The following is a 25354-nucleotide window of genomic DNA, read 5'->3' as shown; positions in this document are numbered from 1 at the left end:
GGCAAAGCGCTGAAGGGTGTAAGTTAAATAGGTGCGGTGAAGTAGAGAACCGGTACTTTGTCAGCTCATTCCTCCTACATGACTAATGTATTAGTGATGTACGGTTAGGTGGAACGCATTAAGGTACAGACCATTTAATCTGCCATGACTGTATATGGTACGATATTCAGATCTACCTAATGGACATCCTACGATATAAACTGAAAATGTGACTACTGTCCATATCAAAACATGTATGAAATACGTTTGACTAAATTACATTGAATCAGATTGAATTTCGTGTAATGAACTCTGTGTTCGGGGTGGATATGCAGGAATAGACAAACGTATTTTCTCTTAACTATGCAATGATATGGAATATTTTAAGACGTGTGTCAGAACGAGACAATGAAAGCGGCCATCTTGGAAGACAAATTGGCATATGGGGTCTTATCTAGAGTAAGGCTTCGAACAATTATAACTCTATGATGCGGTGAAGAGGAACAGAGGTGTTTAGACACCTATGTGCGTGTCAAAGCAAAGAACGCTAATAGGTGGCACTTCTTGTTTCTGTGCCTGGCACACGCCAGTAAGGGGAATGAGGTCTAGTTCGGACATCTAAGTGGAGATCAATGATCAGCTTCGTCACATTATCTCAGAGGGCTTACAACAAATGACAACAGACAAGTTAAGAGACGCCACAAGTTAGTGTACGCACACACGTACACACATTTTGCCATAACCTTACTAAAACGATTTATCAGGCAGTCTGACTTCGCCTCCTTGGAAAATTTCCCTAAATGTGTTCGTGTTCATGTGCTGGTGTAACTGAAACTTTCCGTCTGACACGTTAAGGAGGCGGTGCTATGACATTAAGGGTTGTGATCTGCACGCAAATCTTTTGACAATGAAGTCTGCATAAAAGGATAGCAACTTTCCTAATGAAACAGTTACAGATTTGTTTGTTTGACGCTACACTCGGCAGTGGTCCAGCTGTATACGAGTCTGTAAGTGATCGAGTCTGGACCAGATTAGCACCATGAGTATCGATCTACGCCACTGCGATAAGACGTCATAGTATTGTTTGGGCATTGTGCAAAATCTACTGTCAAAACACAGTTTTGGATGATAAATGAACACGTGAAAATCAATTGTAGATGGATGCATGCATGCATGCATGCAGTATGTTTACATGAACAAATGGTGCTCCACATATTTTCACATGAGGCTTTACTACCAAATTTACAAAAGTTGCATGTTGAACTATCCAGTTGAAAGCACTTGCAGATTAAGCAGTCATGGAAAGATTGTCGTGTCCAGTTTGTCAAAGTCAACAGTGTGATCGGAAAGAGGAGTGTCCAGAGTATTGAGGTTCCAGTGTTCTCATCACGCCAGGTACAGTTTGATACACACAGGCCAAAGCGTTACGCCCTGGCGTGATAACCAGGAGTAAATCCCCTCTACATTCTTAAGGGCTACATACGTAATGGCTGATAATTCTCCCCAGGGTGCTCGACATGGGCTTATTTATGAGAATGTCAGTTCTGTTATGAGTGTGTCACCCCTACCTCCTGAACGCTAAACAAATGTATGTGTCTTGGTAAGCCGACACATAATCGGTTTTTGAGAGGAACAATGTCACTGTGGGGTTTCTCTCACCTAGAGATAGCACTGAAAGATCAACCTTAAATCCTGTTAGCTTCACCTCGATCCGGTGAGTGAGTTTGGTTTTACGTCGCACTGACCACTTAACAATACCCCAGCAACATCACACGTGGAACGCGAGATATGCCACACACGTTGTACCCGTGAAAGCGAGAAATTCAGGAAGAAACTGATTCAGTGAGTGTTTTTTCGCCAATTCTTTGCAATATTCCAGCAATATCAAGGCGGTCCGTGTGTTATCTAGCTGAGTGAAAGAGTATGGGTTTACGCCTCATTTGGCAATGCTCCAAAATAATCAGGGCGCGAGCCACATCAGTTTAGCTCCACACATTGTATCCATTCTGAAGAAAACATACATCACAACGCTAAACCACCACCCCTAACTGATTGATCATGACCGTGGGTATAGATAGTAGCTCATGCCATCATACAATTGCTGGTATTGTGGATTATCTGAAGGCAGTCGGCACGCATCCTTATTTGTGCCTCAGACAACATTCGTGGACAGAATTACACGTTATGTCAATCGTAGAAAGGGAACTGTCAGTCGGAGGCCTACCTTGGAAACGGCATGCACACTCAGCAGTATTTCAGTTGTATGTCGGCGATCTGTAGATAACCGAGTCTGGACCAGACAATCCAGTGATTAACATCGCAAGCAACTCAAGTTGGATAATTTGCATCAGTCAAGTCTGTCAATTTCATACGACAAGCAGGTGTGATAGGTGAGTGAGTGGTTGAGTGAGTATAGTTTTATGCCGCTTTTAGCAATATTCCAGTAATATCACGGCTTGGGACGTCACAAATGGGCTTCACCCGTAGGGAATCGAACTGGGTCTTCGGTGCGATGACCGAACCCTTTAACAACTACCCCGCCGCCTTCATGGGTTGATGAAGATCAGATCCTACCCGGATCATAGCGAGAATGTGAAAATGTGCCCCAGTTGCCTTACGCCGTATGCCCTATTGTCATCTGCCATCAAGTGTAACTGTTCTTCATAAATCCTTCTTTCGCAGCACAAAGGAGGGTTCTTTTCGGTGTATTGTCAAACCCACACAAAAGAAGTTTAATAAACATCAACGTTCTATTTGACTAAGTAGACATCGACAACACTAAAAGTAGTAATTATGAAAGTAATGACATTTACTTTCCACTGAATCACTCAGTCATTGTGAAACTGACTGGGTAAAGACGACAGGTCAATGAAACAACTGACCTCTGCACACTGACGCAGGTACCCGTGTAGACCTGCATTGAGAGACGGTGTATTGAAGTGAAACTTTGTATGTATTTGAGTGGACGGCGTCTAGACCGTTTTATGACAATGGCGACGTGGTGCAGCCGCCGTGTGTACCTCGACATACCTGACAGGCGATGACACATAGACTTACTTCAGATACATTAAGGAAATATATTAAGAATGTGGCTCCATTACTGAGAATTTTAAGTGTGTGGTCTGATTATGTATTGTGTTTGGTAGACAGGTAAAGGGCATTTCCAAATGGGACCGCCTATTGGTTCGATTCTCAACATGGGTACGGTGTGTGAAGCCTTTTTCTGGTGCCCCCACCTTCGTATAAGGGGCGTAGCTTCATTTATAAGAAATAGCCCGGGCTTACACATGAATTTGAAAATGAAAGTTTTGTTCAAGCCTAAATACTATCTATATGTATATCTATATGTATAGCTTTGCTACCTATCGGGCTAACGCGACAAACCATGAGCTTGCAACGCCCCTCCATGTATCCGGAATATTGCTGAAAGCAGCGTAAAACTAAACTCCTTGTATATGAAAGTTGGTTGGGTGGTTGCTGTTTAAGGCTGCACTTTGCAATATTCAAGCTATATGAAATCTTTCTATTAGTAATCGAGTCTTTACAAGACAATTTAGTGATCTTAAACATGAACATCGATCTAGCCCATGAAAATAAATCAATATTTGGTATTACTGGAGATGGTTTTGTCACTAATACTAAGACTCAGCTACTAAGATACACCTCTAATATTCATGAGGCGTTAGCGAAATATCTGTACTGAGTGAGTGAGTCTGTGGGTCAGTCAGTGAATCAATCAGTGAGTGAGTAAAGATGGTTCTACGCCACGGTAAGCACTTAACCACGTCGGTGACGTAGGATACCAACAAGTAGTCCACACTTTGAAATCAAACCCAGATTATCTGCAGCGACCGCTTTGCCCACATGGCCACCAATCTCCCCAAATTGCCAGACAAGAGGAAAGAACTGAAGTGTTATCCATAGACTCAGTGCATAAATAACAAAGTCAAGTCGACACCAAATCTCGAACACATTTAGACCAAAAGCAACCCACCACCACTGTCAGTTATACAAGGAATCTTGCAGCAAGTCTAGGGAGCCGATGATCCAGCCGATTACCTCCTTGAAGTTCATAATGATAGAGCTGACATACGCCGAGATGCTATCTCCCTGTAGAGTACCTCCAGTGTGTTCATAAGGGTGACCCCTGCTGCCTGCACACCTGTCTGTAATGCAAACTGAAAGCTGTCTACCTGACATGGTAGAGCGGGTATACACAGACTTCAGAGTTGTGTAACCCACACGCTTGTGATGGTGTTTCATGTTATGATAACCATCTTAGCAAATATTTGACTTTTGAATACTTTGTTTGTTTGGAATTAAGGTAAGTTTTTCTTTTTTTTCTCTCTCCTTTGATAGTTTTTCTTCTGTTGTAAAATATGACAATTTCAAGTACGATCACCCATTTAAATATTTTATTTTAGTATTATGTCAATTCATCTAACACGATTAACTCATTATATTTGTTTGGTTTTTTATCCTCGTAAAAATACCTTCGACTTTTTTAACGTCAAACTCGATCAAATGATTAGCAGTACAATCAGCTATGACACTGATTGAACTGAACCCATTTATCAGGCGTTGTCAAACAGACAGATCCTCGATGACATGATAGATTCTAATAGCTGGTATCGATCCCGCGCTTGTTGTTCAGTACATGTTATACAAAGAAAACAATACATTTACCGAAGTACGTAGCTATTAGTGTTAACGTCTTACGTCTGAAGTTGACTGTTTTTGACCAGAAAACATATTCGGTTGTACCCAAACATGTAATAGCGAACCTGGGAACCTCCATGGGAAGGTAAGAACTCCGTAATATTAGCAGAAATTCTAAACAATGCAGATCTAAACGCGCTATCTCTATACCAGTGCAAAACGTGGTCTAGCTATATATTTAAGCTGTTTGCGTTAGTAGTTAAAGATACAACAAACACACTAGGTAAATAATGAGGAACTTAGGCCGATGATTTCGTTGTCTGTGCAAGGGGCGAGATGAGGGTGGGGTGTTGCCAGAATATCATTTGACAAAATTGTACAGTTCAAGAGATTACATAACATTAAATGGGACTCATCGTCCTGTTACCTTACCCTACCACTTCACAAAACCTGACGATTTCACAGACGATTTAAAAAAAAAAATGACATACTTTAATATGTTTAGAGAGGTGGAATAACATTAAACCTATACACACACACTATATACTCTTTTTACAGGACAGAAACATTACTTTGTCAGAATCGTTTAAGTCTGAAAGGAATTTTATGAATAGGTTTACATATAGCTACGAGGTGAATTGCTTACTTTTTGGAAATGATAAACATTTCAAAATAAACCTTTTTTTTACAAGTTTTCAGTGGAAAACTGCACGAAGTCTTTAAAGGACCCTTTCATTCAGAAATGTCTAATTTCTCCCTACACGGCGAGACACTATAGCACATAATGGTACATCTTAATTTTATAACGCAACAGTAAGTCCTCTGTATATTGGATAGCTGGAAATAGACTCAACGATAATTATCTTTGAGTTAATTACCCTGAACATACCTATTACCATGGCTTCGATTGTACGGACATGTGTTGATAAGAAATTATGAATGAGGCCATTATGTATCTCTTTCAAGTCACCGACGTGTAACAGCGCTGACACATGTCGTTATTGTAACTACCATATACCCCTTTGTTCAAATGAACGCGAATTTTATTAACGGGTGGTGTAATTATGCTTGGAACAGTCCATTATTAAATACAGGTGCTTGCACCTGCACCTCTAAGGCTGGCAGTTTAAGGGTCAGGCTGGCGGTTGGATGTGATATATTATTGCAGATCAGATCCTCAAGGGGTTCTTCCATTTCAGGCTCAACACCTGTAACAGACTTACCTGGCCGGACCTTTGATGTCAGGGGACGCTGACCCCCTACTATGCTAAGTGACCGATGGTCAGTTAAAGGTGCACGAGCCATCTGTCGCGTGGTATTACTGAGGTAGTTTCAGTTTTGAAAACTGAAATCCAACAAAGTCCCGATGAATGACCTGCTGCTGACACTGAAGGAAGAGGTGGTAAGTAGCTTTGTGTTTATCTTTCCACTGGATATTCAGTTACGTTATCGATCGTGCATCGTCGGTATTATAGGTCTTCAAAGAAATCCAACTTAACCCATCCCTGTCACCATCATCCCTTCCCCTAATAATTATATACTGAACCAAACTTTCGAAATAATTTATGAATTGTTTAAGAAAATGACCGCAAATATCAAATGACGTTCTGTCAACTTATGTCGGCAATGGGGGTCAAACACAACACTGGTCACGTGGTTGTCCAGCTGAAAAATCTATTCACTGTTTCTTCTCTTGCAATAACAACTGTGCTGAAACATAGTTAATATTTTTTCTAAGAAAGGACACGATCACTACAGTATTGAGAGGAAATTCAAACGAAACAACTTATGGTTGTCAAAAGTAATTATATTGTATTCCTATTTAGGTCGATTAGACATAAAACGTCATGATTATAATATCTATGCATTATCATAGCTAAGCATTTTCAAAATCCTCACTTATATCTCATGTGTACACTTTCGTATTTCCGGTTACCGTCCAGAGCGTCCTCAAAATTGAATATTTACAGTATGTTGAACGATATCATGTTCAAAGTCATGATACGTTAACAGAAATATGTTTGAAACACAGCAAATGTCACTGAAATGTGATCGTTCTTAACTGCAACGGGGAATGATCTAAGACTATTTCATATCAATGGCGAAACTTTATGGAGTGCGACGTTTTGGAGTATATACTTACTCCTTCACAATATAATCTGATAAAAGAGTAAGAACATATTAAGGAACGTCCTGTGTCTGGTGTTTATATACCTGCATGGTGTGTAGTAATAATAATAGAGTATTTGTATAGCGTCTTTCCACGCTAAATACCCTGCTTAAGGCGCATAAAATGTCAGCAGAAAGCTTGTTGAAAGAGATGAGTTTTCAGGAGACTTCTGAATCTGAGATAAGCAGAGCAAGACTGGATGTGGTCATTTGTTATCAAGTTAAGCAACCACATACAACATAAACATCATAGATTGGAAAACAAATCTGCCTATTGTCAGTTCAAGAAAGAAGTGCATGATGATATAATGTTGACAGTGACAACGATGAAAATCACTATCACCATCGTCAGTAACAGTTAATACTAGACTGGTGTGACTGAGGTTGGTTTGACGCAATATTCCAGCAATATTCCAGCAATATCATGGCAGGGGATACCAGATATTGGCTTCACTCATTGTACCCGTGTAGGGAATCGAACCCGGGTGTTCGGCGTGACGAGCGAACGCTTTGGTTGTCGAACTCATTGTTGAACAGCATCTCACTCATATCAGATTTATCGTTTTAACGAGGTATTATGCTGGTATGAGGCCTTGGCCAGTTTTGTATCGTTTTAACGAGCTAGGTATTGTGTAATTATTAGGCTTGGGCCAGTTTCGTGAGCCTACAAACATGCTGCTGGCGAACCTGGGAACTCACGAAATTATATCACGACAAATGGACTTAACTCTGCATAGCGAATTGCGGCCCATATTGGGTAACCTCTGACCTTTGCTGAATTCTGGGTAACCTTGGTTAACCTCTGATTTGTTACTGTGTATCTGTACGAAGTACGTTAACGGGAAAGTTGCGTTCAGTTTACAGGGACATTCACTCACACAGCATCATAATTCATTATCTGATACGTATATCTCAGTGTCTCAACACGCTAAGATAAACGTCAGTAGATGAGTGAGTGTGTTTGGTAAAATTCCACATTACATGAGGTATATCACGACATGCCACTTTCATGTTGGAGGAAAACTCGAAGTGGTGTTTTTGACGAATTAGGTGAAACCAAACGGTAAACAACGCGTTGGTGGCGAACCGAATCGAACCAATCATATGCTTCTTGCTTGCCAAGGGACGCAACTCTGATGCAAATCAAGACAACGGGAACGCACGTGTGCGATATGAAATAACGATGAGAAGTGAAGTTTTGTAAAGTAGCTAAAGACGCCTATTCCGAAAGGCATAAGTGGCTAGTTACAAAGTTATGGATAATTCAGCTTTGTATAAAGGCGCCATGTGATGTGTTCAGTCCATTCACGAAAGGTTTGTAGGGGCTTATGCGAAAGGTTCGTGGGGGCTTATGACTAAATGAATGAAAAATAGATTGTCAGGGTATTCATAGTATACTGTAACAGTTATAAAACGTATCAGGTGTATTTTCAAAGACGCCTCGGGTTCCAGCGTTTTTATACGACATTAATGAGAGGGGGGCATTTATATGGCTGCAATTGATTTGAAGGCCGGCGTCGTGGTCGGCGCCGTGTGCATAAAGACTAGGGGTACCCCACACTACATGGTTCTTAACTTGGCGCCGAGTTGATGCTCTGAACCGTTTTCCTGTTTTACTGTGTATTCAATCCCATGAATGGAGACAGTAAGGCAAACTGACTGGGACATGGGCGGATCCAGTCGACCCTCTCCCCCAAACCACCACAACCACTTTGAAAATCACTTATGAGCACACTGAAGAATTGTTTTTGCGTTGGCGGAGTCGGGGGTGTTCAGTGGGTTCGAACCCCGTAATCTTCCCTAGACGCGTGAAGATCCGGGATAGAATAGGCAACCCACGCTAGCTCTAAAGGGCGACTACGCTTGTTGCAAGAGGCAAGAGGCAACTAACGGGTTCGAGTGGTCAGGCTCGTTGACTCGGTTTACACGTCATTGGTTCGAAGATCGATGCTCATTCTGCTGATCACTGGAGTGTCCTTTCCAGACTCAATTATTTCAGTACAGGCCGCTGCCTTATAGCGGGACTATTGCTGTGTGCGGCGTTGGGAAACAATCAATCAGTCAATCGGTCCCTGGCCCTGTTCCATCAAGTTTTGTTGTTATTGTGCCTCCCTCAAGGGGATATATACAAGGACTGGTAGGTAGGAATGAGCATATCCTGAACAGACTATTCACCGAGTGGTCTAGCACTATGAAACCTGCGACAGACCCCCCTGTACCCACTACTCGGCCACATAGTCTGCAAATGGTCGGACGCCGGCCTGGCACGTTCATGTCCACAGATTCCAAAGCTTTCCACCAGAAGTCTCCAGTTGCTTGCACTGGTATCAAAGCCAGGGCTGAAGCTCGTCTCACAACCTGGTTCACTGATGGTATGTCTTTGAAATCTATCTGCAGGCCGTGTCGCTGGGTACCTTTCCATATTGCCTGTCGAAAATTGAACATGCAACCCTTGATGTCTGAACGCGATGTTCAACCCCACTTCTCTCCTCATTGCACCACGGGCTGTAGTTTGTCACCTCATACCCTTGAGAATAAATTTAAGAAGGAGTCCGACTGTGGTCTGGAATATTTTGGCAAGTCTAAATTCCCCATAAGCGCTAGCATGCATTTAAGTATTTTTAAAGTATTTTTTGATTTTATAAAAAGTATATATAGTTTTAGATAAGATAACAATTTTAACTAAATGTTACTCTACAGAGAGTTATTGTCAGATTAAGGATTCTCCTCGGTGTTCACAATAGAGTCTTTCCGGTGTTTGTTGTTCTTAAAGATGGTCTTTCTGTCGCCTTGCCCGACACCTGTGTAGTCAGCCATGTATTTATATCGGCCTATGTCAGGGGCATTCCTCAAATATACGGCACGCTCAGGTAGACAGATTAAAGGACGCTATCGACCGATTCCCATAGCTTGGAAGGCGTCTGTGTCATGTAACCCATGACCTATATATGAAACACCCAATTTTCGTTCCTGTACATGACATCAGAATGTCCTTAAGGCAGAAAAATCAAGTGATGATAAAAATATCAAAAACCACGTAAACCACGTTGGGCTACCTCGGATCCAAAATGCTAAAGGTTGACGGTTTTAACTTCGACTAGCCGCACGTGTACACAGCGGTCACGCAGTTCCAGTAACTTTACACAGGGAGACAACTGTAGTGTAAACAACAAAGTAATCCAAATGAATATTAATAGTATTGCCGTTTCGTTAATATAAATTAAACGACTCCTATTAACGATGAAATTGCCTGATTTTTTATTGTCAAGTTTATGTGTTTGGCGGAAATATGTCTTTTGTTGGCCCACGTCGCCCTAACTAGTGAGATATTCACGCCAGTTTTGTATGATATTCACATGTAATATGGTGAATGTTTGCTACAAAATATTTAAACTTGATACCACAATATCAAGATAAAGATTTTCATTATATGGACAGAAATGTTTATAGATAGATACTTAGTAATGCCAAATGCGCAAATCACGCATATTTACGTGATCTCGCATTGCACGAGATCACGTTTCAGCAATAGTACTCTAATCGTGACCCTCTTTCCCCCCACACCCCACCCACTTCCCTACATACACACACTCGACCCCTACACAGGTACTGCCCCAGCAGGCAAACATGCCCACTGCTAAACACACAAACAGCAGGTGAGGTTACCTGCAAGTATGCGGGAGTTGAACCTGTACTTACGTGATAAGGTTTATATACCACTTCAGAACAGAGATTGAATAACTAGGAATATAATGTTGCTTGATTTATGATACGATTGTACTCATTTCTTTCGCAGGTATGCGTGTTTCTTTGACTGAAGATATTTAACTCAAATTGCAGTACAATAACCTGTAGCGTTGACGTGTCGTAGGGTTTACCTGAGGCGACAGAGAAACATATTTCTGAATTCAAGTGGAGAGTTTAAAGTGTATGTGTCACTTACTTACGATATCATAATATGAATCAGACTGGTGTGAGACTTTAAAGCTTCACATCAGCTGTTCATTGTGTGATTGGAACGGTGGGGTAGCCAAAAGGTTAAAGCATTAGCTCGTCAGACCCAAGACTCGGGTTAGAATCCCCACGTGAGTACAATGTGTGAAGCCCGTTTCTGATATTCCCCGCCGTGATGTTAGTAGAATATTGCCAAAAGCGGCGTAAAATCAAACTCAGTCAGCCAGTCATTGTGTGATTATTATTGTTGTTATTATTATCAATGAATGGCGCAAAGCATTTGGTTACTAGACACACTATATAAGTGCAACAGGTCGTGATTTCACCTGTTATATGTCTAGTTGCCGATGCCTTGGAAATCTGAATTTGATTCTTTAAAGTATCGGCCTAAAACGTAGGTTTCCGTTTGATTATTAACATGTACGATTGGGATAGCTGAAATGTTATATATTTTCAAAGAGACAACGAAAACACCACCTTGATATCGTCTTGGAGAGAAATATATCAAGAGTAACATCAAGGGAATCAGGAAGATTAAAAAGATCAATGAAGCGTTCGTACAATATATTCAGACACCCCCGAAATACCTGTTGAGTTTCTATCTCCGTTCTCGGTCAGTAACCTGATCGCAGATATCATGTCCCGGACAGTCCGTTGGTTGACATTAAGAACATCGATGAGGGAAAGTTCAAAAGTACAGTGAATGAAATGTGTATCAATGTGACTTGAATAACATGTTTCTATCTGACATGTCTCACGTGTCTAGATCTCCGCAGCAACAGAAGCGTCATGTACATTAACGCTGACAATCTGGACAATCGATCGCAGATGCCCCAAATAACTTTGTGGATACATGTATATCGCTATTAACAAACATATGTTGTCAGGTTCGTTTCATTGACGCTAATGGCACATGCCAACACTGAACAAAACCCATCGCGCACCTGTCTATTTAGAAAAAAATAGAAATTGTTGATATGAATATTTTGAACTGAAAAATACTTATCGACCCCTCATTTTTACTAAATAAAAGAAACTTATGTTGACATGTTGACAATGAGAGGACTCGTTCTACCCCTAATATAGAATCTCCCTCAAGTGAATATGTTACATGACTCACTCACTATTCACAACTAAATTATCCCCTCGCGGATTTTAAAGTTTAACAATCACTTAAACTCAGCGGGTTGTTGAACGGCTATTCAGAACCCAGCCTTGGCAAAATGAGTAATTACCCGAACATACCATAACACGGACAAGCAAGACATATACCCGTAACAAAACCGGTCACAGAACGAGATGAGTTAAAAAAGAACCGATCTACCCCATTGTACCCGGATTAGCTCGGGCTCTCCTTTCTGTTACTCCATATACCCGGTAAATTCGCCTTGAATCGCTACCCGTGAGTTGACGACAGGTGCAGGGTTGAGTTTTTTTCAATGTCGGCAAGTGCCATTATTTGGATATATTGTGCTGCGGTAACATAAGCACCCCACTTTCCCTGTCGTCACGCTAATCTTATATTTCTGCCGCTTTCACAGCAAGATTCTAGGAGCATGTTTACAAAAATACACTGAGGTAGTTGATTATGGTTTTCCTGTCTGTCGTCACTGTCGGTGGTGGCACGTTAACATAATTATAGTCATGTTTTACTTGGGTCAGCTTCTTAAAGGGTTGCATACCCCAGGCTCTTTACGAGGCAAACACACAAATATTCAGTTAGATTAGACTTAAATTATTTTCTTGTATTTTAGTTTGAAGATCATAAATTTAAATGACCTCATCGTTTCGTGTATATTTTACAAAAAATGCCCTTCTGGGTTGTCTTTAAATGCTGTTAGTAGTAGGAGCGGTATGGTAGCTTAGTGGTTAAAGTGTTCGCTCGTCACGCCGGGGACTCGGGTTCGATTTCCGACATCTGTAATGTGTAAAGCCAATTTCCTGAGTTCACAGCAGTGCTATTGGTCGAATATTGATAACAGCGGCTTGAAAATGAACTCACTCACTTTGTAATAAGAACAGGTGCGCTTTGGGTTCCAAACATAAAAAGACAAAACACACTCTGTCACAAATACGCACATGTGTAAACTGTAGAAACTGCACAGCAAACCTTAGAAAATTGACCATAATCTTATTAATCAAATGAAGTTCGTCTGTTATCTGCATCGTCACGTCGAGATGGTATTGACAGGTGATGATGGCGTGCAAGAGACAGACCACGGAAAGACCTGTGACACGTTCGTTTGATCTACAGAGAGACCAGAGTGAGATATGCTAGGCTGCGACAAACACATTCAACTTGAATCTTATCACAGCCATAAAACATGTGGCGGTTTGATATTAGAGGGCTTGAGGTGTACCCCTCCTCACCATCATCCTACCCCAGCACCTCATCCCCTTCTTACCACGACCCCCACCCCACATCACAATATCCCATCCCAACATTGGTCCCCACTGACCAACAAAGCCAGTCACCAAAGGTTTAACGACATTCTTTACGACATCAAAGACCAACATGCGGTAATCTTCTGCAACAGTTTACAACACCAGACGGAGAAGCGCCATTGGTGACATCCCCTGTAATTCTGCCCGATCAGTGCAGTAACCCGGCGACATGTATCTGCGGTATGTCGTTGGATGCCGTCGCGCCTGACAGACAGGTATGCGATAATTGGTCCGAGGTGGCTCGAACTCCACATTACATCACTGAATGACGTTTCATCAATGTATCAAATAAATTGCAAAACATCCCCAATATATTAAATGTAAAATTAAGATCATGTACATTAAAAAATTGCATACTTGAGATTTTGAATGTTATTTATCAGAGCTAAATTTTAATCTATAAAGTGCGCGATATAGATTCATCACGCTTTCTAGGTTTGGGAGAGTCCTGCATACTTCTGAGGTACGTTAGGGGTCGAGGTCTGCCCAATATTCCGTGTTAAAATAGGTCAACCAATACCCATTGTGTGTTAGTAATAGCCGGAAAAAAGATATTCGAGTCATGCCAGAAGACACCAGAATTGAGATTTGCATGTTATGCTGATTTGGGAAATCGAACCCAAGTCTTTGACTCTTAAAGTGGAAGAGTCTATGGTTAAAGCGTTCGCTTGTCACGCCGAATGCCCGGATTCGATTCCAAGTCTAGTGTCCCTCTAGTGTATTATAATGGGGAATAAATATGCTTATGACATATTCAAATATGAACAGTTTGCAAGAGAATATGTTTTATTTTCCAAACGCGACATAACGTTACCGCATTACAAATTCCTGATTGGATTTTGTCCTCCAGCGAAACGTTTCTTTTTAAACAGACACAACGCGTAAAACAGCGTAACGTTACATCTCTAAGTAATGAAATGACAAAAGGACTGACGGCTTAATAATTTCCACCAGATGTACATCAAAAGGGGACCGGTAAAGGCCTTACGTCACCCCTCATCCAGACACGAAATCGTCCACAAATGCGAGACACTCTAGGGGTCTGGAGTATCACGGATCGTAAACCTGAACAAATACTTCATAGATGAGTATATAGACTCGGATAGATACATCAAGGCAAGCTCGTTCCCGCCGCTTAATGCCCCATACTGTTGTACGCCGAGGAGCTCCCGGAGCAAATGAAAAAATGGCCCCTCCGGGCGATATAACAACGCATTCAGGTGTGTTTTGTGTCCTTTGTTGTTTGCTAAGCGTGTAATTGTTTTCTTCCTTAAGGGATGGTGTTTTGGTGCTTCATGTTAGAATTGCGTGTCAGGTTTAACACGAAGTCGTGATAAAGGTACGCGGATAACAGTATAGATGACACATACGGTCAACACTGATGGTGCTGGTCTTGTGTGTTTGGTGCGCATATGACACCAGGAATTATTCGTCCAGGTTTGATTGAGGCGAGCTGGGTATCAATGGAGTACTCGGACACCCTTTTGGCGTTACACGTCACAGCAACCAGTCAAATAAACAACGGCACACGTGGTGCTCGAATGTAGTGTATATATGTCTCGTTTCACAAAGCAAACTCCTATCTTAATATCATTGTCGTAACAACATCTTTAATACGAGACACGACGACCGACTCATGAAAAGCGTAAGTCATTTACGGTAACACAGACACTTTCGGCAGTAGCAAATGTTGGATGTTACCGTAGATTTACGACAATCGTAACTCATTTAGTTCACAGAGTCTCTCGAACGTCGTGACATCTGTACGTTAACTGCTACGTGCGTATTTGAACTTTCGGCGCTGCACCGTAGTAGTTCATGGAAATCTTGGTTCTTTCAAAACGGAACACCAGCTCGATGATCACACATGGAAGAATGATCAAGAAAAGAAAAGATATCAACAGATTTTTTCAGTAGGAGAACAGATTTGCACTAGTTCCAACGAACAGATGTAAGAACTAACAATACCTATACTCCAGATTCCCTACTCGAGATTCTATACTCCAGATTCGGTCAAAATCAAAATAGGTCGTAGTGGTGTTAAAATATAAGAAATGCATTTTGTCGGTCGGGCTTCTTTAGCAAACAAACTATTTAAGACCTTGACCAGATCCAGTCTACATCAATGTTTGGTGGTTCGGTCAGGTTAATACATGCCTTAGACTCCAGCAACTGACTGCAATGTTGCTGAAAAAAATCACAGCAACAATTCCCCGGTCGCACCCAGGGTGGGCTCTACACTTCGTAGGCACACACAACACCCTCTGTACCTCACCGAAACAGTTGACAACACGTTGACATTATCCATTTTACATTGTGCATGTGTCTTCGATACTTACATTAACGTTTCTTGACCTCGACAGGGGAGATTACTTCAGACATGGTCCTTCAGGTGAAAAAAGAACAACAAAAGAATTATATTTAGCGAGGTGTTATGTACAAAGCACATTTGTGTCGAACGTTGATGTATCGAACATTACGGTTGCCCCGAGATATATACTTTTCATGAATTTTCATTTCGTAGTTTACGTCGAACCTTGGCTAAGTCGAAGTATTTGCACAGGTTCCTTCCACACAAAGATGTTCGACTGTATTTGCAGTAAGGTGAAATGCTTTGTTGTGAACTTTGACACCCATGAGGTTACCGGCTTTCATTACTGTTATTGCATAAGCAACGTAAATATTCCCTGGCTTTTGCATAACGTGTGTGTATATTTAGACTTAGCACATTCCACTATTTCTCAGAGTCAATGTCACAAGACATGTCCTTAAAATCCCAGCTCAAATATATCCTCGGCCTGTCTTTTGTTATTTATCGCGAAAGCCGCATGAGGGACTTACTGTGTTGACCTCTTGCGTGATAAGGGAATGTAGATAGTTTGCTTTTGGAGATGTGAATCTGCTGGAGAGCTGTTGACTGATCATTATACCCCAGCATACACACTTCCAGGCGTGACGTCATCTGGGGTCGCGCCAACACCTCTCTTCGGAGTATTCGTTTTCAAGCCTTAATTGTCTGTGTTGCCAGACGGGGTGTTATACAGGTAATGTGCAGTTTTTGTTTGATCAGGGTTGTATTGTATGTGGGTCGACTCTCGTTTTTTCGAATTCGGTTGTCTCGATGTCGGTTACCAATGACGCCATGAAGCATGATAAGCTATATTAGGGTACACCTTGTTAAATGTAAGTCCTGACACTGTCGAGTGTATGTTTGCCTCTGACGACTTAGCCATAGGACCGGTATTTATTCTTTCAGCGTTACATTGTCCTCAAACGAAACATTGAGATATAGGCGTTAACGAATGTCCTGTGGGAGACCTTCACACATTTGGTCAAAGCCCAACGCAGTTTGATATACGCTACTGTCTTAGATTATACGAACTTTAATTAGATTGGAACTGAATTAGTATACTGAGACGGTGGTTTAACTGTACCCATTGTGCTAACGAGGTCAGGGAAACAGGTGTCATTAACAAATTAAGGCACCATCATTGAGTGTTTAAAATAATGTTCGCTCAACATTCACATGAGATGGGAGATTAAGAACATGGGGAAATCTAGACTTCCTTCATTTAGAGCTTTGCAGAAAGGGTTGACTGGAACAACAATGCAGTTCCGGGACTCTGAGACAGACTAGATGACCATAAGTATTGACTCATTGGGAGCCTTAGTCGCAGTTAATGTTAAACCAGTATCGTGTTGTAAGTACATGTAGCTATACGTTCTAGAGATGCATGCACCACTCTGCGTATAATGATGCTATTAATAACATACACATTTTTGGCATGTCGCTACGTTGGGATTGTGCCTAATGCAGATCGCAGGAATGTAGATCACAGAAGAAGTGTTTTAAGTTCTGTGTTCTCGAGTCTGTTCATTCTGTGTTTAGGTCAAAGTTTTGTTCAAAGAGCCATGTTTGTTTGTTATTTATCGCCGCACCTATCAGTATAACTTGACAAGGTGGTCAGAGACAGAGATTTGGTTGGCACATGTCATTGTATCTCAGTCGTGCAGAGCGATACTCATGACATCAATCACTGGATTGTTTAGTTTAGACTCCATTATTTATAAACCCCCGCCATACCTGAGTGCAGCATTACACAACAATGAAACAAAAGACACGAGGTAATAATCATTAGAAATAAATACAAACATGCCTTTGAACATCTTGTGATTGAATTTCGGACCACTCTAGAATACTAGATCGACACTCGTGTCCTCTATTTGTCATGCAGTAAGGAACTTAGACGTCTTCATAAAGAATTCTGGTGGAGCGCGAATATATTAATACGTGTAACGGAATTCTTATGTGACTACCATACAACCCAATACAACATTACGACACTCTTGACCTGATTAAAAGCTTAAACCTGGTTCGTTAGCTTTCTCTGGACGTCTCTACCTAATTTTAGCCAAGGAGCTAAAGAACAATAGCAGGATGTGTTGTTAAATAAATAATCTGTTATCGTTAATAATGCAAATGTCTCCTCTCTCTCGGTATAAAGTACGCAGCGGAATCATCCGATTGGGAACAGTCCATTGTGTGTGTATCTTGGGTGTGATCAAAGTGTCAGAAGTGTATATTTTTCATCTCGACATAAATAAAGCCCAGCTGACCTCCCGCTGACCACATACTTGCACACACTGTGCACATCACCACGACATCGTCGACGGTTTCCCGTTCGTATTGCCACTGACACTTAAACACATAAAAAATGGACGTCTATCTTTTTTATGGGGAATTGTCTGCTGATTTAGTTGTTTGTATTGTAGAGTACAGGAAATCAGAGTGTAAGTACATCCGGCTCGGTCAGTGTTCTTGATGGACGCCATTGTTCAGCATATCTCGTTTTACTGAACACATTGTGTCGGGTATTGTCCCTGTGTCAGGTCAGTCGTGATATACCTGTAAATCTGTAAGATACCTGATCAATAAGTATTGGGAACTGACACTTGATTATGCATAGACTTAACGCTGGCCGCAGTATTTATGTTTTATGGGATCTGATCGGTGCGTTAATAACCTTGTTTGATCCCATCAGGAACACTGCGATGTGGACGTTCCCCGAATTGGAGGGTCATGCCTTGGCCTTGTCACGTCTGTCTTATGAGAGATATCTTCCTTGAGTTCACACTCCTGTCCCACCCCACGCACCCATTCTGCCCTACTCCACACGTCCTATCGCCGCAGTCACCACACCATAACAACACACATTAGATCCACACACCCGACAACATCTGAACGTCACGCTAAACGCACAAGGGAACATACACGCCACACCACACCATGCCACACCACACCACATCGACACACAGGAACAAACACACCACAATACACGCACGAAATACATACACAGACAACATACCCTACCCACCCACACACGAATCTCACACCCGACACACCTACCCAGACTCATGCACCACATGCACGGGCACACGTCACACCAACCATTGCCGTGGAACATAGTGCAATATAGAAATAATAACATACTGACTTCGGGAACGTCAAAAATAGGACTTTTAAGGCTGCATGAAAGTTAAATGTTTCTCGGGCACATTTCTTTCAAAGGATACGAGGGCGGTAGGGTTTTTAAAATATTTTTGATAGAAAAAAGTGACGGGGAAAGAACACATTTCTGGGTTTTTTTTCCTCTCAGAAATACAGCTTGGGAACTTTAGCACGTATTAATGACTTGTAGGTTGAGTCACACTCGCTCTTCCAGACACTCATTCTTATAGTGAACAAATGGATTATCTGGACGCAGCAAAGTCCATATTAGTTTATATAATGGCAATAAAAATCGTTACGAGCACAAATAAAAGTGATGCGCCGATGCCTAATCCTTCCAACTTCATGCTAACCCTTTGTGAGCAGCAATCTACACTGTCTGTTCAACATAAACATCACCTGTATAATATATTCAGAAATGTTTAGGAGAGGTTTGTTGAGACCCCTTCGCCGTTTTAAGTAGCCCTGCATAGCGTGCCATTCGGAAATATGTGTAGCATTGACCACTTAACTACCTGTGTCCAGGTGAAACTTACAAGTGGTCAGCATTCCTGTCTCTATAAGGGCATGTCAATAGCAGGTGCTCTCGACATGACGACCTGTCAATCATCCGTGAAATATACAGTGTGGGAAATGTTACCATGAATGAAATGTTAATAGAAACAGACTGGGTGTAGAGGTATACAATTGTTTCCTATGTTGGGCGACAGTGTCAATCAGTACTGCAATGTACACGAGTCAATATCATCGGTAAACATAACACAATCGCGACAATGTGGTTACGTCTCACACTTCATAGTTTGGGTACACCTCTTTTACGATTGTATGAAAGAACATGCAGTCGGGGCTGCAAGGCGTAGACATGCAGCCCCGGTCGAGTGTAATATAGAAGTGGCTTTAGTGTACATTTCTTTAGGATGAGTTGGCAATTGCATGAACTATGTACATATTATGTTTGAGTAAACAGTTCAGAAATCAAGTGGGTGATGGAGTAATGCATTCTTGGATGTAAGTACATGTAAATAATTCTACTTTTTAGCTTTATATGCTGAGAGGAAATATGTTTGTAGCGGTTACAACACACAAACTGTTTATTCGATGGTGATGTGTGTGACACGGGAATGATAATGGTGATTCTGGGCCCTAGGTTTCCTCTGGATCCTAGGTTTGCTCTGGACCCTAGGTCTTTCTGGACACAGGGTTTGTTCTGGACCCGAGGTCTTTCTGGACACAAGGTTTCCTCTGGACCCTAGTTTGTTCTGGATCCTAGGTCTTTCTGGACACAAGGGTTGTTCTGGACCCTAGTTTGTTCTGGATCCTAAGTCTTTCTGGACACAAGGTTTGTTCTGGACCCTAGTTTGTTCTGGACCCTAGGTCTTTCTGGACACAATGTTTGTTCTGGACCCCAGGTCTTTCTGGACACAATGTTTGGTCTGGACCCTGGGTTTCATCTGGACCCTAGATTTGTTAAAGAACAACTAAACTCAATGTTTTGGTACTCTTTGTACCACTGCATATGAAAGATTTCTGGTAAGTCATAAACAGAACACCATTCTTATACCAAGCGCTTAGAAGTTGCTAAAAGCCGTCTGCTTCTCTCTCGCCCGCAAACGAAACCACAGACAGGTTACGTAACTCTGTCGCCAGAGTCCTGCAGTGACGTCATAGAAGGAACGAATTTCAGTTAGTTGCCACCGGACCCCGTAGTTTGTGCTTAAGTTGCTTGTTTGTGTGTGTGAAGCGAGCGTTGTGGAAGCCTGTGGTATATACTAAATCGGATGGTTTCCCCCCACCACGCTTCAAGGATAGAAAATGAAGTTCAAGTTTCATCGAGTTTATAAAATAAAGACTGGTTACTACACATTGCTGACCAAAAGGATTTTGCATGAATGTAACGCTTTCTTCCTTGGACGCGAGTTTGTGGTCGAAGTACCAATATCATCGTAAGTAATATTACATCGAGCCCCAGCTCGATTCCAAGACTGTTCGAGCTAGCAACGTTTTGAAAATGTCAGTACGTTTTCGTCAAATCCAGTGTTACAGGGTATACTTCCTCTTACCATTCCTGAAGATCCATACTAACCGTAAGAGGCGATTAGCGGGATCGGGTGGCCAGGCTCGCTCACTTGGTTGACACGTGTCATCGTATCTCAATTAAAACGACACTGATGCTGTTGATCAGTTGATTCTTTGGTCCAGACTAGGTTATATACAGCAAACCGCCATATAGATGGAATATTGCTGAGTGTGGTGTACAACGAAACTCACTCACTCATTGGTTGACACATATTCGTATCCCAGTTGCGATGCTCATGCTGTTGATCACTGGATTGTCTGGTTGACCCTCATTTACGCTATGTTGCTGAGGTCGGCTTTAAGCAACACGCAAGACAAAACTGCCTCCTGCTAGGCATACCGGTCACGGAATACTCGTTAGCTGTATATATATTATGGAATCAGTACTTTACAATCACATCAGGCCAATCGATCTCGACATAACGAAGTGTTCACTGTGTTTCAGACTGGGAAGAGTGATTTGTCGTTTAGGTGGTGCACTGGATGTAAGATATTGCCCAGTAGTATATGATGCATTATGATTCAATCATATTAATATTATATATTTAGTAAAGTTGGCGTTTATGTTAAGTTCACCTAATTCAACACACTCTAGCCATCAGAACAAATGCATGATCGGGTACGTGGCATAGTCAAATGATTTGTGGTAAGTAATATTTCTGAATACAGAAAACAGATACTTACACGCAACTCCATTCCCAGAACAGTTATGTCCTTTAGTCGTGTCAGGATCCGCTGATCATGTATAGACATCCTTGATTCGTCAGCACCATACCTGGCAAACCATGACCTATGTTTAGCTTTCCCTCTGCTGATGCCATCAATGACATCTGGGGCAAATACGACTCCGAGACTATCAGTGAGTGAGTGAGTGAGTGAGTAGAGTGATCAATATATTTATTAGCAGTGTTCCAGCAATATCACTTCAGGGGACACCAGAAACTGACATCATATCTTGTACCTGTGCTTGGAATCGAACCTGACTGTTCGGCAACAGATAACCTCTAGGCTAACCCAGTGAATATTAATTTCTGTAAATATCAGGTCGAATGAGACAGCAAATAGAACTGATCAAACTCAGTGCAACGTTTCCTCACTGAAAACGATCTTTGGGTAATATCACATAAATATAGCAATAATACCTACCTTTTACTTTACATTGATTAGGAAAATAGTCAGGTGTAGTAAATCTGTTGGTTTTCCCATTCACACAGTCGTTAATCTGTTTCTTTCTTTATGTCTTTTTTACCTTTTGTTGATGACAGTTTTATCACACCTGCCATAAACAGAACTTCGAGTCACATTATTTCTTCATCTTCCACCTGTTACTCTGACAGATTACCGAGAAGTCGGAAAGAATAATTGTGTCACCTTTCTGGTAAATAACCTCCAATTACACTAAACGGGGTTTAATTGTCGTGTCATACCTTTATATGTCCTCTCTCCTGCCATATTGGACACAGTAAAATTGTCTTATTGCTGCTGAAGTAAAACTTAAGCCAGAAAATAAAATATCCTACCAGATACATTATCACCGGATGTTATGTAATACCCCAGAGATGAGACTTACATGATTTATAGGTGAAACAGGGACGCCGGCTTCATAGAGTACCTATGAGTATTATGCATTGTGACATCATGTAATTGTCCACGCACTGAGATTCTGATTAAGTTAACCTTAAGCATGTAATAAACGCCTTTGTACCGTGTGAGAGCCCATCATGGGTTTATAACCCATATATATCTTTCACAGAATATGTCCCACAATGAGGGGCAACAGAAACGCTTGGATCATTGTGAAGATTAATCTTTTTTTCTCGAACGAAAGATTCTATCATAGACTTGATGTCGACAAGTGCGATTTCAGATGAGAAGAAACATTAAGATGACAGCCCGTTTGTTCATGAAATAAATTTAGGGGAACGCACTAAAGACCATTTTGAATTAGGCTGGGCGTAAGATTGTGTTGAACTTCAATATGAAATGTTGGCCACACAGCTTGATAGGATGCATGCCCCGTCGAGTCAAAACAGACATTGCTTCTTCACTGTGAACGAGACTGCGGTTTAAACCGATGCGTTAAGGTAATTAATCCGTGTCCTCAGTGACGGTATATGTTTCAGAAAGGAGACCGGTGTAAGGAAATGAACCTAGAAAAATATATGTAGCGTGACAGAATCCATAGGGTGTATTCTGTCTGCTTCAGATGTCCATGCAGGGATGAAACGTACTTTTGATACAGGTGGCAATAGTTGTGGTGAGGGTAGTATCACAACACATGTTCTGTTTTCTGTTGGAAAATGTCACTTCTGTAAAAGACGTGTATGTAGGATATTCTCCATGATTTGTCTGATAAGGTCAGTATGATGTAAAGGATGTATCTGACGAGATTGTGTTCATGTGAGGAATAAGTCTGGGAAGAACTCAATTTTGTAAAGGATTTGTGTGACAAGACTGTGCTAATGTGAAGAATTTGTCTGGAAAGACCTCAGTTTGATAAAGGATTTGTCTGGTAAGGTCAGTATGATAAAAAGGATTTGTCTGACGAGACTGCATTCATGTAAGGGGTTGTTCTGTGAAGACCTCAATATGGTAAAAGACTTTGTGTGAGAAAACTGTGCTTCAGCAAAAGTTCTGTCTGAATATGCAGGGAAGGATTCGTCTGACAAGAATATGCTCATATAAAGTATTTGTTTCAGGATACTTTATTTCGGCAGAGGATTTGTGTATGAAAGCCGTTCTTCAGTGAAGGATGAGCGTCGAGGTTATGCTCCTTGAAATGAGTGGTCTGATAAGGTTAATATACAGTGAGGGATTTGGATGACAACATTATGCTCGTGGAAAGATTAGTTTCTTGTAGGTCAATCAAGGATTTGCATGAATAGCTATATGTCGGTAAAGGGCATGCTAATGATCAACCTGCAAACAGATTACTTTGGATTATCTTGTCAGCTTCAGAGGGTATGCAAACATTTGGCTTTACTATACACGTTTTGTTAATTCAGTTTTCGCAGTTTTAAATTGCTTTTCGTGTTGTCTGAGTTTTAGACGAAAACTGTTTTTATTTGGTAAATGCAAATTTTGAACAAATGTTGTTGATTATTGTATATATTTAGACTATATTTTACTTTCAATGCTGCACCATCAACTCTCTTGATGCCACAGCAACCAAAATGCTGTGCAACATCATCACAACATGTTGGTCCAATGCTGGAATAGAATGTCTGCTGGTTTCATGCTGCAGGAAAGATTGTTAAAACAGAAAATATGCAAAATGGGTTTGTATTGACTGGATTAAGCCTAAAGTGACAAAGGAAATCGTGATAACACCACATTCAGTCTTGAATTCAAGTTACAATGTTTTGGTTTGTTATAACTTGAGGGGTCTTTCGTCATGAAAAATCCCAACACAATGTTACGACAGAATCATAAATATCAACAAAAACAAATATGACGTAACTTGATCATGCTGGCATTTTTTCAGGACAGACACTACACTGACCAGTTTGACCAGTCTCCAGTTAACAATACATACATATAGGAACATCGCTTGACCCTAGTTAGCCTCGGCAGCCTTGCCTTCCAACGCACCTTGTCATGTCCAACAGGCAAAACGTAAAGAAAACCGATTGCTGCGAGTAATTATCCATCAACTGTTGACAATTAAGTGGTTAATTGCCGTCAGACCATTGACGGATCACATTGTAGAGATGACCAATTAGCCCGAAGCGCTAAGAAGACCTCGACGTTAACCCTTGAGGCGCCAAGGACCAAACAATCACCCCATAGTGACCTGTTAACGATCACCAGAGGTATCCCCTAAAATCAAAGATACCGACAGCCAGTCATTTTATCTTTTTTGATAGAATGGCTAATAACAATCTATTATGCTATCGTCAAATTATCACGGATTTAGGTTGTTCTTTCATTGTTAGATTGTTTGGGATCAACGACCGTGACTGCAGAGATATGTAATCTAACAATTAAAGTTACCTCGGAACATCTTGTGATGTTGGCATTTCACACACTACATTGCAATTAAACTCTGTATTGTGCAGCAGCAAGATAGAGAAAGTGAGATAATCTAATTGGTTTATCAGTTACGGTATCGGGACATCAATGGTCTTTGAAGTAAATCCAGGCGACCGTCATTGCTACAATCTGTGATGCATTATTCTGAATTAACAGCTTTCCCAGATGTACCGTTGTTTGAAGATGCTAGTCCGCTTATCCTGGACAAGAGGGTTCGGGAACATGTGCACGTTATTTGCTACTTTGGTCCTGAAAGTGTCTGTTTAATTCCACAGGTTTTTGCACACACGTGTTTCATATTTCCGACTAAGAAGATTTACAGGGACACTGTATGAACACATGTGTATTCACTAGGAAACATGAATAGAGGCAATTAACTTATTTTCATGACGGTGGAGCTGAAATGTCTTTCTCTGTAGTAATACCAGTGCATTCGGACCTGAATATTCAGGTCATCATAACAGACAGACTGGATATTACAAGACCTGACATAAAATATTTACATTCTAAAGTACGCTGCAAACTGTTAAA

General features: G+C 41.2%; 1 protein-coding gene across 1 annotated transcript in view; it reads left to right on the top strand.

Annotated features, from left to right (window-relative positions):
* The first annotated feature begins 6004 nt into the window (after window positions 1–6004).
* LOC137297343 (uncharacterized) overlaps window positions 6005–25354 on the top strand; it is a 34331-nt gene continuing 14981 nt past the window's right edge. The window contains exon 1 of the mRNA XM_067829351.1: window positions 6005–6040. Coding sequence (XP_067685452.1) covers window positions 6005–6040 — 36 coding nt within the window. The remainder of the gene's footprint in view (window positions 6041–25354) is intronic.

Source organism: Haliotis asinina, chromosome 9 (genome assembly GCF_037392515.1).
Source record: "Haliotis asinina isolate JCU_RB_2024 chromosome 9, JCU_Hal_asi_v2, whole genome shotgun sequence".
NCBI lineage: Eukaryota > Metazoa > Mollusca > Gastropoda > Lepetellida > Haliotidae > Haliotis > Haliotis asinina.
This window is presented reverse-complemented; position numbering and strand designations above follow the sequence as displayed.